At 43.4% G+C, this 17,550-nt stretch overlaps 1 protein-coding gene across 3 annotated transcripts in view; it reads left to right on the top strand.

Annotated features, from left to right (window-relative positions):
- LOC125299660 (serine/threonine-protein phosphatase 2A 56 kDa regulatory subunit gamma isoform-like) overlaps window positions 1-17,550 on the top strand; it is a 45,432-nt gene that overhangs the window by 22,107 nt on the left and 5,775 nt on the right. For all 3 annotated transcript variants that reach the window (XM_048251029.1, XM_048251031.1, XM_048251030.1), the window contains 11 exons: window positions 1,190-1,389; window positions 5,997-6,107; window positions 6,307-6,399; window positions 10,032-10,162; window positions 10,508-10,567; window positions 11,229-11,337; window positions 13,266-13,319; window positions 14,963-15,133; window positions 15,459-15,586; window positions 16,378-16,479; window positions 16,597-16,669. In XM_048251029.1, the coding sequence (XP_048106986.1) occupies window positions 1,190-1,389; window positions 5,997-6,107; window positions 6,307-6,399; window positions 10,032-10,162; window positions 10,508-10,567; window positions 11,229-11,337; window positions 13,266-13,319; window positions 14,963-15,133; window positions 15,459-15,586; window positions 16,378-16,479; window positions 16,597-16,669 (1,232 nt within the window). The remainder of the gene's footprint in view (window positions 1-1,189; window positions 1,390-5,996; window positions 6,108-6,306; window positions 6,400-10,031; window positions 10,163-10,507; window positions 10,568-11,228; window positions 11,338-13,265; window positions 13,320-14,962; window positions 15,134-15,458; window positions 15,587-16,377; window positions 16,480-16,596; window positions 16,670-17,550) is intronic.

The raw sequence follows: 17,550 nt of genomic DNA, 5'->3' as shown, positions 1-17,550 counted from the left end.
CTATCTATCTATCTATCTATCTATCTATCTATCTATCTATCTATCTATCTATCTATCTATCTATCTATCTATCTATCTATCTATCTATCTATCTATCTATCTATCTATCTATCTATCTATCTATCCTATCTATCTATCTATCTATCTATCTATCTATCTATCTATCTATCTATCTATCTATCTATCTATCTATCTATCTATCTATCTATCTATCTATCTATCTATCTATCTATCTATCTATCTATCTATCTATCTATCTATCTATCTATCTATCTATCTATAATGATGGGCTACACTGCATGTTGGGCTAGATTAACCAAAAGCGCACATTTTGTAAATAAGCGCATTGGATCGCGGGCCCTGGCCGTGTATCATGTTGTCATAATTAACATATAAAGTGTGTATATATACTCTTTTGATCCCACGAGGGAAATTTGGTCTCTGCATTTATCCCAATCCATGAATTAGTGAAACACAGCGCACACAGTGAACACACAGTGAGGTGAACACACTAATCCCGGCGCAGAGAGCTGCCTGCTACAACAGCGGTGCTCGGGGGGCAGTGGGGGGGGTTAGGTGCCTTGCTCAAGGGCACTTCAGCCGTTCCTACTGGTCGGGGTTCGAACCGGCAACCTAACCAGTAGGCCACGGCTGCCCCCAAAAAAGGACTCCGCTGTGAGCAGGGTTCCCCGGGTTTGGAGGGTCAAAAACCTCCATAGCCCAGGTGCCTCAGGTGGTATTCAGGTGCCCCAGACCCCAGTAGCAGGGTGGAAGTGCTCTGTCCATGCCACACCTGAGGGTGGGGGCAGTGCTTGCTTGTTTGTGTCACGGGGGAAACGTGCTGCTTGGCCATGATGACCATGTGGCAGCGCTGTGGTTGTGTCTGTCTGACAATTGGTCGGCTCGGGTTCGATTCCCAAACCTACCCTTGGAAGTCCATTGGATGAAAGCAACTGCTTAATACCACTTCAGTTTTGCTTTCGTCATGTTGTCTTCTTTGCACAACTCTTTTGATGTGAGTTTTGTGGGGAAAACATGCAAGATAAGAGGTTTAACGTAGAAGTTACTAGAGCCCTCACCAAACACATCTGCTCCAAAAGCAAACGATATTGTAAACATATAGACACCAACACAAATAGAGTATCAGTGTGATAATAACCTGGCTCCCTCTCTCCCCCCCCTCCTCCAGATGTGCCCCCAGCGGAGCAGGAAAAACTGTTTATCCAGAAGCTGCGGCAGTGCTGTGTGCTCTTCGACTTTGTGTCCGACCCGCTCAGCGACCTCAAATGGAAGGAGGTCAAGCGGGCGGCGCTCAGCGAGATGGTGGAGTACATCACCCACAACCGCAACGTCATCACCGAGCCCATCTACCCAGAGGTGGTGCACATGGTAAGACACTGGTCACTGGTTTCTTATACTCCCAAATCTCAAAACTCTGTGTCCTAAACACCCCAAACTCATAACCCTGTATTCTGAACACCTACAACTCAACCCTGTAACCTAAACACTCAAAACTCGGAACCCTGTTTACTAAACACCCAAAACTCATGACCCTGTATACTAAACACCTAAAACTGAGAACCCTGTTTCCTAAACATCTAAATCTGATAACTCTTTATCCTAAACACCTAAGACTCATTATCCTGACTCAATATAGTACATATGGTGAGAAATGTTTACCTAGAAGTGGTGCACATGGCAAATAAGGCCCAACCGAATAGCCCCAAGCTCTTACTACAACCCTCTTCCCAAAAGGGTTGCAAATAGTGAGAACCACTGTTTTCTACACCCTCACTCATAACCCTTGGGGATCAATAAAGTATCTATCTATCTATCTATCTATAACCCTGACCCCTATCTACCTAGAGTTACTGCACATGGTAAAAGAAGGGCACTGACTCTTTTATTTGAGTTTTCTGCAATGTCAGCGCTGTTGTGTTCAGTGTGTGTGTTTGACCGTGCAGTGACTTAACCTTTTAAGCTCAATTCTCTAACTTCTGAGTCTGTGCTCTCCACTTATCTATAAACTTTACCCAGGTACTATCTACAAAACAAATCCAATTTGTTTCTCCTTGGTATGCACATTTTAGGGCCAACTTTTCTGCAGACAGACAGGTCTTACTGGGTTGCTTTACATACACAGTCTTGAGAGACGGGGACTTTCATATGAGTGGGAGGTTGAGTGGGAGGATGAGTTGCAGCTGAGTTGCTGCTGTTATATTTATTATTTAAGTCTTACCCGCTCATGCAAGGCTGGTAAACGCTGGTGAGCGAAGTGCAAATGAACCCTTTCTTCTCCCTGTGTTCATATTTTATCAAGCGCTCGAATAGCTAATGCAGAAGCTTGCTAAATCAGCATGACAATAAGCGCGCGCGCGTGTGTGTGTGTGTGTGTGTGTGTGTGTGTGTGTCTGTGTGTCTGCGCTTTTGTCATCCAGGCCCCAAAGACCATTCAGCCCACTTTGAAGGTCCCCTCCCTCTTTCAACATCAAAGTAAAGAGATGGCCACAGAATCTGAGTGTTTTCCTGTTTGTCTTTTGAGCGTGTGTGTGTGTGTGTCTCTCTGCTCCTGTGTGGTTTAAAAGGCTGGTTAATCAGAGGATCATATGCATATCTGATGCCACAAACGACTCCAGACCTGCCGCCCTTACATAATACTATGCCACAGCTCATCAGCCAGCTCAAGCAAGAGTGCAGTGCAAGGCCTGTGCATCAGGGCTGTAAATCCAAATGGCTTCTGCAATCTCCTACATCAGTGGAGCAGACAGTGATGTCCATTGGCGAAAGAAGTAAAAAGACCCTGTCTTTATATTAAGGTGACTATTGATGTAGAGGTGTATGCACAGAGAAGATGGTTCAAACTAGAGATGCACCGATTGCAATTTTAGCCGATTCCGATTTTCTATCTTTTCATTAATATAACATTTCAACATAGAAATGTATTCAACTTTTCAATAATGGAATGGCTGTTAAAAAATATGGAACCGGTGTTACGATGTGCTGCCTGTGATTTGCACTTTGTGAGACCGCACACTTTCACAAACACATCTCATCCACAAGGGGGCACCAGTTTGCTTCTTTGACCTGGTAGCTGTGAGCTAGCTATAAAAGCCATGAAGCAGCTTTAATGGAGGGAACTCAGTTTGGCATGAGGAAAGGCCTGCTTGGGGCCTACCAGCATCTCATGGTTTCCGCCCTGGACCCTTTTGATGAATATTCTCTTTCTCCCATTGGATATATTTTGTATTTGGACACGTTTTCGTTGTTTTGTTTTTGTGTTGGGGTTTTCCCCACATTTTTCTATGAACATTCTTGGAAGTAGGAATTATGCATGGGCTGAATTAAGCCTAGAAGGCAATCTTGTGGTTGGTCCAGGACTTGAAGGTAAGCTGGTGTCCTCTTGCATTTCATCTCCTATTCGTTCGTACACACTGACTGCCACACCATTGCACACACTTAGGTTAGGGACTCTGGCCTAGGCAGCACATCTAATTTCCCTAGACTTAGTTCGAGCTTGTTGCTAGGCCACCTCTTCCTAACACCGGTGAACAGACAGATTCTTCGGTTACACTTTACTTGACAGTGTCGACATAAGAGTGACATGACACTGTCATGAACTTGTCATAGACATGTCATAAACATTTGACACAACGCTTCTGTTATTAAGTGACATTCGTTTTTTGTCATAACAAGTTAGGGTTAGGTTTCATGTGTCATGACTGTGTCATGTCACTCTTATGTCGATACTGTCAAGTAAAGTGTTACAGATTCTTCTTCAAATCTAACTTCAGCTGCAGTATCAAAATCCCAGTGTGGGACATTCTCACACTACTTAAAGCACGTTATGGAACAACCATTTTTCTTCTCACATCCAATATCCAACTAAAAATACTAAAACAATTTTCATGAATCATTTGAACATGCTGCCATAGAATATATTTTCATATGCATTGATGCATTTATGGGAGGGTGAGTGAAAATATGGGCACTGGGAAGATCACGCAAACATGGAAGAAGTGCTAATAGCGATTGATTGGATACTCCGCCATATGTATGAAAACAGCGTGCATCTGTTTTGCAGTGATGAATTTCGGCCTGTTAAAGGTGTAATCCAAATTCCGGTTAAATGCGTCAATTATGACAGCTGAATCATCCACTTTCCACTCCTAATCTACTAGACTACGGTATTAAGTCATAGCCCTAGTCTACGGGCTGTAAATAGTTCAGGTTTTTGTTCAAGTGGAGAACAACTACTAGACAACTACTTTGTAGGAAGTCACTACTTGTTGACATCTTATTATCATGTATGATCACTAAACTGTTATTCTTCTTAATGACTCAATCGGTTAACTCCATTCAACTGCACTTGTGGTTCAGCTGTGGGCACACAATATGTGTTGTAGAGGGGGCAGGGACGGGCGGTGATGAACGTTGTTTACGCAATGAAGTGGCATCTTAGTAAATTCCACGCAATATGGTAAAGCACAGTGTTTGCTTTCTGCACAGAGAAAATCTCGGTATTTGTGCATCCAGCCCTTAGTGTTGGCCTCTGCGAGCTTCTTCAAACTCAGCTGGGTGATGTTGTGTCAAGTGCGGCGCACAAATGCATTTGACCGGCAAAAAATCGGCATATCTCAGACTGAACAGCCGGTCGCCGGACATGGCCGATCACGTGAAACTCGGCCATTTCCGGTCACCAGCCTATCAATCGGTGCATCTCTAGTTCAGACTCGAGAAGGCTTTACTAGGGAGGGAAGCAAACAAAGCAATGAAATGATATGAACAACAATCATGTAAATCATGGGATGCAGTCCAATCAGAACATGTGCTGCATGTTAACTAGGGAGGGAAGCAAACAAAGCAATGAAATGATATGAACAACAATCATGTAAATCATGGGATGCAGTCCAATCAGAACATGTGCTGCATGTTAATCATGTGACAGATATGCTCCAGCTTTGCATCCAGGTGTATAGCCATCCAGACATTGCTGACAACATGTGGTCAAAGAGTGTGTTTCTGTCAGTGTGAATCCACTGGTTCTTTTTATTTATTTTTTTAAAGACAAGGCTACAGAATGACTCATCTGTTCATTCCATGTTTTTTTATTCCATAATATACTGACCCATGGTCAGTACCAAAATGAGGAGAATTGTTCAGGGCTGTACCTTAACTTTTTTTTGCACACAGGTATTGTTTGCAAGGTATTGTCTTGTATTCTACAATACTAGTTCAAATCAAAGCACATTGATTCCCCTCACACAGAAGTACACACAAACTTCAAACGAACAAGTGACTCAGTCTCTCAAGCATGCATCATATTGCCATACGCAAAGCTGTATCGTACTAATGCTGCACTGGTAAATCACCCTTTGCAAGATGCACTATACAGCCCTTCTTTTTTCAGATGAATGGTTGTCATGGTGGCAAAGTGTGTTAAAATATGCAATAGGTCTGTCTCTTCTGGCTGTGCTCAGACAAGTGCATTCACAAGCTTAGCTGGCCTATTTGTCTTTGTTGTGATTCTTACAAATTTGTTTTCGTTGTGCCAGAAGAAAGCCTCCAAGGATTCCTCTCTTGAAAGGCATACAACAGTGTTTCACATGAAGTGCTCTTCTGCGCATTTGCTAGAGAAAAGAGACTGAGTGTGGATGCACTGCCCACACAGATCGAGTAGAGAGAGAGCGGTCATCAATGCCAGCGCAGAGCTGGAGAGTGCCGTGTAAATATTGACCACTGTTCCCTGCTGAATGGTGTTTGAAGTGTTGAATTGTCATCTGACAGGCCAGATCTTTAATGTGTCTTTGACTGGCTAAGACGGCACTAATGCTCTCCGCTGACCCTGTCACTTTGTGTGTGTGTGTGTGTGTGTGTGTGTGTGTGTGTGTGTGTGTGTGTGTGTGTGTGTGTGTGTGTGTGTGTGTGTGTGTGTGTGTGTGTGTGTGTGTGTGTGTGTGTGTGTGTGTGTGTGCGTGTGTGCGCGCGCGTGCGTGTAGTTTGCCGTGAACATGTTCAGGACGCTACCCCCTTCCTCAAACCCGACAGGGGCGGAGTTTGACCCGGAGGAGGACGAGCCCACGTTAGAAGCAGCGTGGCCACACCTTCAGGTACTGCCTCAATGTCACATACCCTTGGATGATTGGATGCAGCAAATGTCAGTCAAAGGTTATGTCGGTGCAGTGCAAAGACATTACTAGCTGTAACTGAATTTGAAACTGAAGTGTATTGAATTACTGTGTGTGTGTGTGTGTGTGGAATGCTGCAGTATGTGTTAACCTTGCTGCGTAATGTCTCTTCACTCCACAGCTGGTGTATGAATTCTTCCTGCGTTTCTTGGAGTCCCCAGACTTCCAACCCAACATAGCCAAGAAGTACATTGATCAGAAATTTGTGATGCAGGTATGTTTACATTACATTACATTACATTACATTTGGCTGACGCATTTTTAGCCAAAGCTACTAACAACATGGTAAACAGTTTAAGTTTTAGAGCAATTCTCAACAATTTTAGGACAATTTAAAAACATTAGAGTACAGTAAGAATAAGTGCATCAGTGAGTGCTGTTTTTAACAGTTACTTGTCAGTTTAAGACGGCTGGTGAGTGCTAGGATCAGTAAGACTTGTTGTAAGTGTTGCTATGAGAGGAGATGTTCTCTAAAGAGCTGGGTCTTCAGGAGTTTTTTGAAAATGGAGAAGGATGTCCCTGCCCTTGTGGGAACTGGCAGTGTGTTCCACCAACGAGGAACAACAGATGAGAAAAAGTTTGGATTGGCTTGAGGCGTGCGGTGGTAGTAGAGCTAGGCGTCGTTAAGATCTGAGGAACACAGCGGTCTGGAGGTAGCGTATGTCTGTATGAGGGCATTCAAGTAGGTGGGAGCAGGACCGGAGACTACTTTGTAGGCAAGCGTTAGAGCCTTGAATTTGATCTGGGGCGCCATAGGTAGCCAGTGTAGCTGGATGAGCAGCGGGTAACGTGCCCTTTTGGGTTGGTTGTAGACCAGGCTGCGCCGCCCAGTTCTGGATCATCTGAAGTGGTTTCACTGCGCAGGGCTGGGAGACCTGTCAGGGAGGGCATTGCAGTAGTCAGTCGTGAGATGACTATTGCCTGAACCAGAAGTTGGGTAGCATCTTGAGTCAAGTAAGTCCTGATTTTCCATTATGTTGTAGAGTCTTAAACGGCATGACCCGGGCGTCTGAGGCAACATGATCTGAGGAGTTTAGTTGGTTGTCGAGAACAACTCCTAGATTTCTTGCAGTCCTGGTAGGTAAAACAGACAGGGAGTCAAATTTGATGTTGATGTCGTGGTGTATGGTAGGTTTAGCTGGGAGGACCAGCAGTTCAGTCTTTGAGAGGTTCAGCTGGAGGTGGTGTGCCTTCATCCATGTAGCTATGTCTGAGAGGCAATCCGAGATCCGTGCTGAAACCAAGGGGTCATCAGGTGGAAAGGACAGATAGAGCTGTGTGTCGTCTGCATAGCAGTGGTATGAGAAGCCATGCGAACAGATAATCTGTCCCAAGGAGGTGGTGTAGATAGCAAAGAGAAGGGGGCCCAGCACTGAGCCCTGGGGGACCCCTGTGGTGAGATGTGTGGTGTTTAGACACACTCCGTTTGTGCTGAGATGTTTTTGTCTTTGAGTTGAGCTGTGTATACTTTAGTGTGTGAGTTTGTGCTTGGTTGAGAGATACTGAGGTGTGTATGTTTGTCTGCATGTTAATGCCTGCTTATATTGGTGTGTGTATATCTTCTGTTACATTTCATTTATCCATGGGATGATCAGTTTTATCCTATGAATCTTTTATTACTCAAATTAGACCTGCCAACCTGTACGTTTTTTTTGCGTAGCAACCACGCATTTTCACATCAAAGTACGCCGCTACGATTTTTTACTTAGATCTACGATAACCAGCAAGATTTCTTTCTTACTGGTTTATTTCATTAGCAACAGGGGTTAATGAACAAACGTTTCGGCCTTATGGCCTTTATCAGTGTGCCACTTAGAACTACGCAAAAACCAGCAGGCATCCAACTTCTCCGGAAAGCTCCTTGAGCATGTGAATTAGAATCTCCCGCAAATCTATTTCATGCAAGGATGAGATACAAAGATAAAGTGACAAGTGAGAATGACAGGCAAAGCATAGTGGCCTGTCTTTGTTATTTTTTTACTTTATCCAACAGTGGGTTAAATGAAAGACTTGAGGTGAGTTTAACAAGTGTTCACTTGCAAATTTGCGTTCCCCCAGCTGCCGTTTTGCGAAACTAAACATATTCCACTGAGTGTGATTGTAAATTCACCTAGGCCTAATAGTTTCATGTTGTCTTGGAAAGTTATTACTCGTTCACCAGTTATTTCAGTTAGCATATTTTCAATGTGTCGCTGATGGTTAAAGTTTTCATAACTTTAACCATACCATCCAACCATAACAAAATGCAGCCATTAAGATAGAGTTCACATTAAGAAAGTGGACCTAGGCTAAATATTTTGAGCTTTCTTTGGAGGATATAGATCCTTCTTCTTGATTATTAGCGTGGAAACAAACGAGAACAAATAATAGGCTTCAAGACGGAGATCGCGCACCTATCACTGTTGGGATAATGTAGGCCTAACCATTGCATTCTCACAGATGGCAGACAGACACTGCGATCTCAAAGAAATTGAGTGCATGTGCAAGTGAAATTCTTCAAAAATCAGTAATTTGCATTAGTCCGCATGTAATAATTGCAACAATAATTGCAACATTGAATGTATTTTTTTTTTACGAAAAAAACAAAACATGTACAAAACATTGTGAGCAAGGGGATAGACTGTACACTGACAACAGCAGATGTCCATAAGCCTCTATCTACTGTAGCCTATAGGTGAATCAAATATGTTGGCATAACATGGCCAATAGATGTATTCATTTACAAAATAAATCTTCAATAATAATGGATTGAAAGAGGTAATGGGGCAGCCGTGGCCTACTGGTTAGGGCTGGTTAACTGTACGTACACACCGCCGCCGACTTAAGCTTCCAAAGAAGCTCGGGTCACCCTGTCAAGGACGTTTGTCAGAAAAGTACAGGGAAGCTTTGGACGCTCTGACGTGGCAGCATTCTACGTTCGGTCATGTTCTATCTTACTACTTTATTTAAAGGCCGTCTATTCCGATTGGTTGTTGGTTGCTGAACCGCGTCATAGCTCATTACCATGAAGTTGACTTACTTTCAACTTTCTGCTTGACGCTCAAGTCGCCAAAACGCGACGCCGACGGATTTGCTGATTCTTGCAGCTGAGAGAAGCCGGCTTCCATTGAAAAGGAATGACTTAGGAATGGCTGAAGTGCCTTTGAGCAAGGCACCTAACCCCTCACTGCTCCCTGAGCGCCGCTCTAGCAGGCAGCTCACTGCATCGGGATTAGTGTGTGCTTCACCTCACTGCGTGTTCACTACGTGCTGAGTGTGTTTCATTAATTCACGGATTGGGATAAATGCAGAGACAAAATTTCCCTCACGGGATCAAAAGAGTATATATACTTATACTTATACTTAATACCAGACATGAATGAGACTACATATAAGAAAATGGACAATATATCAGTCCCTATCAACACAAGTGTTTTTCATAGGTCAGGATTATTAAACAGATTGTCAACATTATAGAGCTACTGTAAAAGATTTAGTTTGCACTTTCAGGAACACATTGGATCGCATTTAGATAGATATTCAACATTAAAGATTGGTCGCTATCCAAAATGTGTCTATGTATGGCTATGTCTGTTTTTGCCTGCATGCATGAAGGCCGACGTGAGCAATTTTTTTTTTTTCTTGGCTCGGGGTGCCTGGGAGGGAAAATTCTTCAAGGTTGGCAGGTCTGAAATTTCCTAGTTCTTTGTTTTATTTTGTCCTTCTTATTTTATTGGTGTAATTATATGTCCATTATGTATGCCCATGTTACTCGACTCATTGCTGTAAATGAGCTCATAAATAAGAAATGATGATTATTTGAATGAGTCATTATGTGTGTGTCTGTGTGTGTGTGTGTGTGTGTAGCTGCTGGAGCTGTTTGACAGTGAGGACCCCAGAGAAAGAGACTTCCTGAAAACCACGTTGCACCGCATTTACGGCAAGTTCCTGGGCCTGCGAGCCTACATCAGGAAACAGATCAATAATATATTTTATAGGTGAGCAAGAGCGCCCACTCACTCTCACACACACTCACCCCCACACACACACACACGCACACGTGCATCTCGACGGGGCCCAGAGCACTGATATGGGGTTAAATTGAAACTTGGCCAGTAACAAGTCTGTGATGGTCAGATCAATCGATGACCAGACCTTCGTCATTTAATTGATTCAGTTCTTCTACGTCTTCATGATCACAGCAGGGAGGTCCTTTCTTAAAAAAAGGCCTGTCCTTGCTGCACTGAAAACATGCTTTGGATCAGTTTAGTTAATATTATAGTTAATATGGCTTTTCACCACTTCGCTTGTGTATTGATTTTTATTTTATTTTTTCTGTCCAGGTTCATATATGAAACAGAACATCACAATGGAATAGCAGAATTATTGGAAATTTTAGGAAGGTAAGTGAACCCTTTGAAGTCTATCGATAGTAGTCTCATCTCTGACTTTCTACTGCTAAGGTACACTTGGGCCAATTTAAATTTTACCTTATTTTACCAATTTCTTTTTTTTTTTTTTTTTTTCATTTCTAGCACTATGTATTATTCATCTCATGCATATGGCATTTCCAGGCATAAGACGGCTATTGGTCAAATACCAATGCACCATAAATCCAAATTTGGCATGGGTGTCATAATGTATGGGCTCAACTGTGACTACATGTAGACATGTTTAGTCCTTTCTTTGTACTCTTCAGTTGGTTCTGCGTTTGTCACATGCAGAGACTTGCTGACTACAGTGCACCCAAACCAGAGGTGCGTTCAAATTCGCAAACATAGGCGAACAATTTTTTGGAGGTAGTTCTCCATGAACATACTGTAGTTTGGAACTGGATGCGAGTTTGATGAAGGTAACAATGCAGTTACCGTTACAATGGAATGTTAACACCAAATTGTTTAAATTGAACTGTTCACTACGAACGTTCGCCACTGTTTGCCAAATATGAACACACACAAACCAGTGCAGCGAAGCACGGTCCGGCACATAGAGCAACAGAACCATTAACACTGAGTGGGAGCACACGGTTTCTTATGTGTGCCTTTCTGCTGTGCTCTTTTGCAGCATTATCAATGGCTTTGCCTTGCCTCTGAAAGAGGAACACAAAATATTCCTGTTGAAAGTGCTGCTGCCTTTACACAAAGTCAAGTCCCTCAGCGTTTACCACCCACAGGTGAGTGTCTGTGTCTGTGTCTGTGTCTGTGTCTGTGTCTGTGTGTGTGTGTGTATGTAAACAGTGTTTCCCACATAGTTGAATTCTATTTGTGGTGGTAGGTTTGCAGAATTAACTGGAATGCAACAGTTTTCAACAAATTAGCACAGCATGGTTATGATGCTAATCAGATTTAAGCACAATTTAGTACAACCTGGAAAATCATTGTGTGGTGGTCAATGTTGATATTGTGGTGGGCCGCCACAAATAAGTCAATGTATGGGAAACACCGTGTAAATCTGTCTTCTCTCTGCACATGTCCTCTATGGTAAATGTAAGAGAACCGCATGTCTGAAGTTCTCCAGACAGCCCAAAGGGATATGTGCACTTAAGGATAAAGTACTGCTTTTTAGTTATAAAAGTAAGTAATTAAATAAATAAAGGCCTCATTTTCCTTTAATCATGCTCAGTCTTGGGCCCTGGCTTCAGTGTGTCTGTGTGTGAATGGTCTATCTGTACTGTGTGTGTGTGTGTGTGTGTGTGTGTGTGTGTGTGTGTGTGTGTGTGTGTGTGTTCAGTGGGGTTGGGCCTCGGCCTGGAGGCCGGTGAGTGAGGGCTAAAGTGGGACAGTGGTGCAGTTCTGCTTGGCTGGCTGTCTGGCTCCGCTGACCCACATCCAGGGGCAGCCTTCCTGTCACCAGGAAGTCCAGTCTCATCAATACTGATCTGGCCATCACGCACTCTTATATCTCTCCCTTTTACTCTCTCTCTCTCTCTCTCTCTCTCTCTCTCTCTCTCTCTCTCTCTCTCTCTCTCTCTCGCTCTCTCTCTCTCGCTATCTCTCTCTCGCTATCGCTATCTCTCCATTTTCTCTCACTCTGTCTCTCTCCCTCCTGCTCTCTCTTTCTCTCTACTCTATCTTTCCCCCCCATCTCTCTATCTTTCCCCCCCATCTCCCTCCCCCCTCTCCTGCCCTCTCTCCTCTCCTCGGTACCACTGTCTCCGCACAAACCAGTGCCTCAGGCCAGGTGATTGACAGGCTAAATTGGTTGTCTGCCTGAGCAGCAATAACACTGTAGAGCTCCAAGGAGCACTCTTCCTCTCTCTCTCATAGCATATTGCAGTTGTGTAACTGCACTTTCAGACAAAGGAAAGACCAGGAGAGGCTGTAATTGAATAGGCTGCTAGGCCCTGACTGGATGTGTGAAGAAAAAACACATAATTTTCACATTTGACTGGTTATTAGTCACCCAGCTGTCTTATTAGGCAATTGTAAGCTAGACAGTCAAATTAATTTCGATGTTATGCATTCAATATTTGTATCGATGGTGTTGCAAAACTTGGTGGCACAACGTCGTACTACTGTAGCTAGCCATAATAAAACAGAAAAAGCTCCCATCCCTTTGTGAAGAAAAGCCTTCACCTCACTGAGGGTGCCAGACATACCATGATAAAGCAGTTCTCGACATGGACAATGGTGCTGGAGACCTTGTGAACCTATGGCAAAGAATGGATTTGTACACATAGATATACATTCTGAGACTCGGAGGACTTAGATGAAGGTCTGATCAGATCATAGTTTGTTTATGCAGATTTCAAAATGCAAGAATCTTGAAGGTGTTTTCAGACATCTACTAGCATTGCCAGTCCCCCACTATAAGTCAGTCAACAAAATGGAGAAGAACCCCAGATGGCGGTGGTGTTTTGAGCATTCGTCCTCCTTCACTACAGATAGACAGACAAGCAAGTTGCAACCAAACTGACCAGGGCTACTGACTTCCTGCCTGATGCCCTGGGGCTTGCCTGAAGCTAACTAATTAACTGGGGTCAGCTGACATGCAGGGACATTAGCAAGTCCAAGCAGAAGCCAGGGCCTTCCTCTCACATTCATTGTGATACTGTGTGTGTGTGTGTGCTTCTTGACTGACTGTTGTCTCTTCTTTACCCAGCTGGCCTACTGTGTGGTCCAGTTTCTGGAGAAGGACAGCACTCTCACAGAGCCGGTAAGCCTCTGCTCCTCTTTACTCCTTCCTGGTCCTCTTCATTCCTCTTCCACTCCTCCTCTAGTTTTAGTAGTTTATTGGTAATACGCAGGGCTGTATTCGCCCACGAGGAATAGTTTTGTAGTAATGTTGCATGTAGGCGCTTATCTTGATTTCGTTCAAAGGTTGACTAAATGTAGCTATGCGTGCTTCAGGCAATGTTGATGTATAGTGTGTGTGGCATGGTGTACTGGGTGGTATTTGATTAGTTCTTTGAGGCAGTGGTGATAATTGAGGGGTGACTAATGATGGTAATTGAAGTGTGACTTAATGATTATGGTGTATTTTGTGGTAATGTGGTGGTTGGGTGGATGGATATGCTGGCTGAGTAGTGATGAGTCATTCTGTGGGGATGTTGGGGCAATGATGTTGCCTAGAGTAGTGTTACACGGTGCACCGATACCACAAAAGTATCGCAATACCCTGAAATTAAACATTTCATGATGCCCAATTTTATTAGTTTCAGTACTTTCAAGAATGATTGTGTTCTTTTGAAGTAACATGTGAGTGTGCAAGGCATGCTTCTAGTGCCTCCTCCCCTATCCTGTGGCTGTCCGTCTTTTATCCTCACACACACAAATCAGGTCATGTCTGTCATTCGTGTAGTGGTCACTAAAATCATTAATGAATGTTGCAAGGTACTTATCTCTTCTATGATCCCAGAAAGATTTTCTACGACTTGTTAGTTTTTTGAACATTTATTTTATCTAATGACATAGAAAACATAATGAATTGCATCCACATCTCCTTAGCACTATGCACAACTATTATTCACTAGCCTAAAACCGTGAGACTGAAGGCTTATTACTCTCACATATACAATTACACCTACACACAACCAATGTGCGCTCAATTAGCCCTACACACCACATTCAATTTAAGATATGTAAGTGTAATAGTTTAAAAAAATAATATGAAGTATTCAAAGTACAAAAAATGTTTAGCTAATATTTATGCAGATTATAAAATACCATACATTATTAACAAAACTAGTGCAGTGCCCGTTCAAACATGCTATTCCTGTAGCCCAATTACATGCCTGCAGGTAGGCCTGCTTTGAAAATAGGATAGGGAAAAACATAATTCCAGGTAAGCATTCAATAATGAATAGGCCTAGAGATAATATAACAATATAATAAATGTCACTTCTTGCTTTATAGATAGATATATAAGCTTAATATGAATTCCAAAACATGTGAAATAGAAACATATGACACAAGCCATCATTTTCCGTATGTGTTTGTGTGTGTGGAGAGAGAGTCAAGCAGAATCTAGGATGGCCACTGGTGTGAATATCACACTATATTCAATATTACTGATGACGTTAAGGTGGTGGCCCCCAAATCAAATTAATTTTTAAAAGTATCAAAGAATTATCGAAATGGCAATTCTTGACTTATATCGGTATCGAAACAATAATTTTGGTATCGTGACAAACACTAGCCTTGAGATTAATGCAGGTGTGTAGTGCTGAATATTTACTGTGGTGCTGTTTCATGTTAGTGGTTAGTGTGGAGATTAATGCGGGTGTTGTATTCTGTGGAGATTCTGAGAGATTGATAATGACGGTGGGTTTCGTGGTGATGTTGTGGTCTTGCTGTCAGGTGGTGATGGCGTTGCTGAAGTACTGGCCCAAGACGCACAGCCCCAAGGAGGTGATGTTCCTCAACGAGCTGGAGGAGATCCTGGACGTCATCGAGCCCTCGGAGTTCGTCAAGGTCATGGAGCCGCTCTTCAGACAGCTGGCCAAGTGTGTGTCCAGCCCCCACTTCCAGGTACACACCTTCGCTGTGTGTGGGTGTGTGTGTGGGTGTGTGTGTGGGGGTCCAGCCCCCACTTCCTGGTACACACAGGGTGGCCTCTGTCCACTCATAATTTCCTGGTAAGCACGTGTGTGTGTGTGTGGGGGCGGGGGCTGCTCCCAATTCCAGATATACACCACCTTCCTGGTACTAATGTAAGTGTGTTTGTGTGTCCTGATCAAGACTAGTGCACTGGCCAAAATGAGTCCCGTTTTATGTCTGCCATTATGACGCAGACTTATTACTGCCATTATGACGCATTCTTATTGTATTAAAGTGTGTGTGTGTGTGTGCGCAGGTGGCTGAGAGGGCCCTGTACTACTGGAACAATGAGTACATCATGAGCTTGATCAGTGACAACGCAGCCAGGATACTGCCCATCATGTTCCCCTCCCTCTACCGCAACTCCAAGACCCACTGGAACAAGTCAGTACTCTCCTCCACTCCACTCCACTCCACTCACACACTCACACAGCAACACTCACATCGCACCCAAAACATTCCACCAGGCAGCCCGTAGCAGGCGGGAACAGACAAAAAGCACATTGGATACCAGCGTCTTTCTGACAAACCTACCGTATTTTCCAGACGCACCGAAGTATAAGTCGCACCAGTCAAAAAATGTGTCATGAAGTGGAAAAAAACATATATATAAATATATATGTTGCACCTGAGTCGCAGGACCAGCCAAACTATGAAAAAAAGTGTGACTTATAGTCAGCCAGTCAGCATGCTTGATGCTATATGCTAGATGTCAGCTTTTACCTAAACAATGTAAGAGTTGTGGCACTGAGACAGCTAGCATGCAACTGCGAGAGTGGCACTCGCACTCTACCCATCGTGCAGTTTTTTTTTTGGGGCCGGGGCTTTTATGCCTTTAATGACAGGACGGTGAAGAATGACAGGAAGTGAGTGGGAGAGAGTCGGGATGGGATCCGGAATGGACCACGGGGCGGGAATCGAACCCAGGTCGCCGGCGTACAGTGCAGGTACCCCAGCCAGTTGCGCCACAGCTGGGGCCGAGTTGCCAAGAGTTTTGACAAATTACTGAGAGTTGTAACCCAGGATTTTAGAATAAGACACAGGTTTGATGTATATTTTAAGTGCAAGGCAAAAAATGTTCCCTGTATTTCTGGTGTTGTAAAAAAAGCTTAATGCTCAGTCAGTCTTTCCCAAATAAACAATGACTGATGCTCTGACCCATGTTGTGCCCTCAGAACGATTCACGGGCTCATCTACAATGCTCTGAAGCTCTTCATGGAGATGAACCAGAAGCTGTTTGATGACTGCACCCAGCAGTTCAGGGCGGAGAAGAACAAGTATGTCCTGGTCATTTGTTTCCATTGAAGTTAATCTGTCTTGTGAGATTATCTCTGTAATGTGGCTGGTGTGATGGTTTCTCCGCGTAATGTGGCTGATGTGATGGTTTTGCGCAGAGAGAAGATGAAATGGAAGGAACGCGAGGAGGCCTGGATAAAGATTGAGAATCTGGCCAAGTCAAATCCACAGGTAATCACAACACATACTCAAACCACTGTCCTACCCAGGAAGCAGCTGCTTCCTGTGGGGTCACCACACCACAGCACAGCACAAGAGAGAGAGACTAGACAGAGATGGGTCTAGGGAAGGTGATCAGATAAGTCTTGGGTCTTAACCAGATTGTGGCTGTGCCTGGCTGCACCTGAAGGTGCCAGCACACTTACCCAACAATCTCTAAACATTCTAAAGATGGGTTTGATGTTTGCAGTCTTTAGAATGTTCAGAAAACCCAAGTAGGGTCATTCCACGTCAATTCAACCAGGGCCCACGCACTTAGGTCTCAAAAAATTCTGAAAAAACGACCAGGTGTACCTATGTTACCCAGGAGACGCACTGTAAAATTACTCTTATGTAAGATCAATACTTTCCAAGATACAGCCAGTTTTACAGGGGGAGGGGGGTGTCGATTTTGTTCGGCTCTTTTTTTTGTCAAAGTTCACAAGCCCACAGCACAAGAACTAAACCATGTAGGAGGCTCAAATTTTGCATGCTGGTACATAAATAGGAATAGTATGTAGCAAAATCGTCACGTTTGGTCTGGATAATCCTGCATGGTCATAGCTGTCCCTCAAAGTTTATACAAATTTTATTGGAGTTTTTGGCTGGGCTCTGTTTAAGCCTTCAGAAGACATAAATGTACTCAACATAGGCTCTTGATTTATTTTCCTTACTGAGATAAGTAGAAACACTCTCACAAAAAACAATGAACAGAAAATAAATTCCTTCAGGGTCTGAACAGCAGACCTTAGAAGTCTAAAAAATAATTTTGGTTCTCATTTTCAGAGCACCTAAACACCTTGTGGGAATATACAAAGATTTTTAAATATTTTTTCTTTATTCTCAATGATCTT

The sequence above is a fragment of the Alosa alosa genome, chromosome 8, assembly GCF_017589495.1.
Source record: "Alosa alosa isolate M-15738 ecotype Scorff River chromosome 8, AALO_Geno_1.1, whole genome shotgun sequence".
Classification (NCBI taxonomy): domain Eukaryota; kingdom Metazoa; phylum Chordata; class Actinopteri; order Clupeiformes; family Clupeidae; genus Alosa; species Alosa alosa.
Note: the sequence above shows the minus strand (reverse complement) of the source record. Positions and strands in the feature narration are given on the sequence as shown.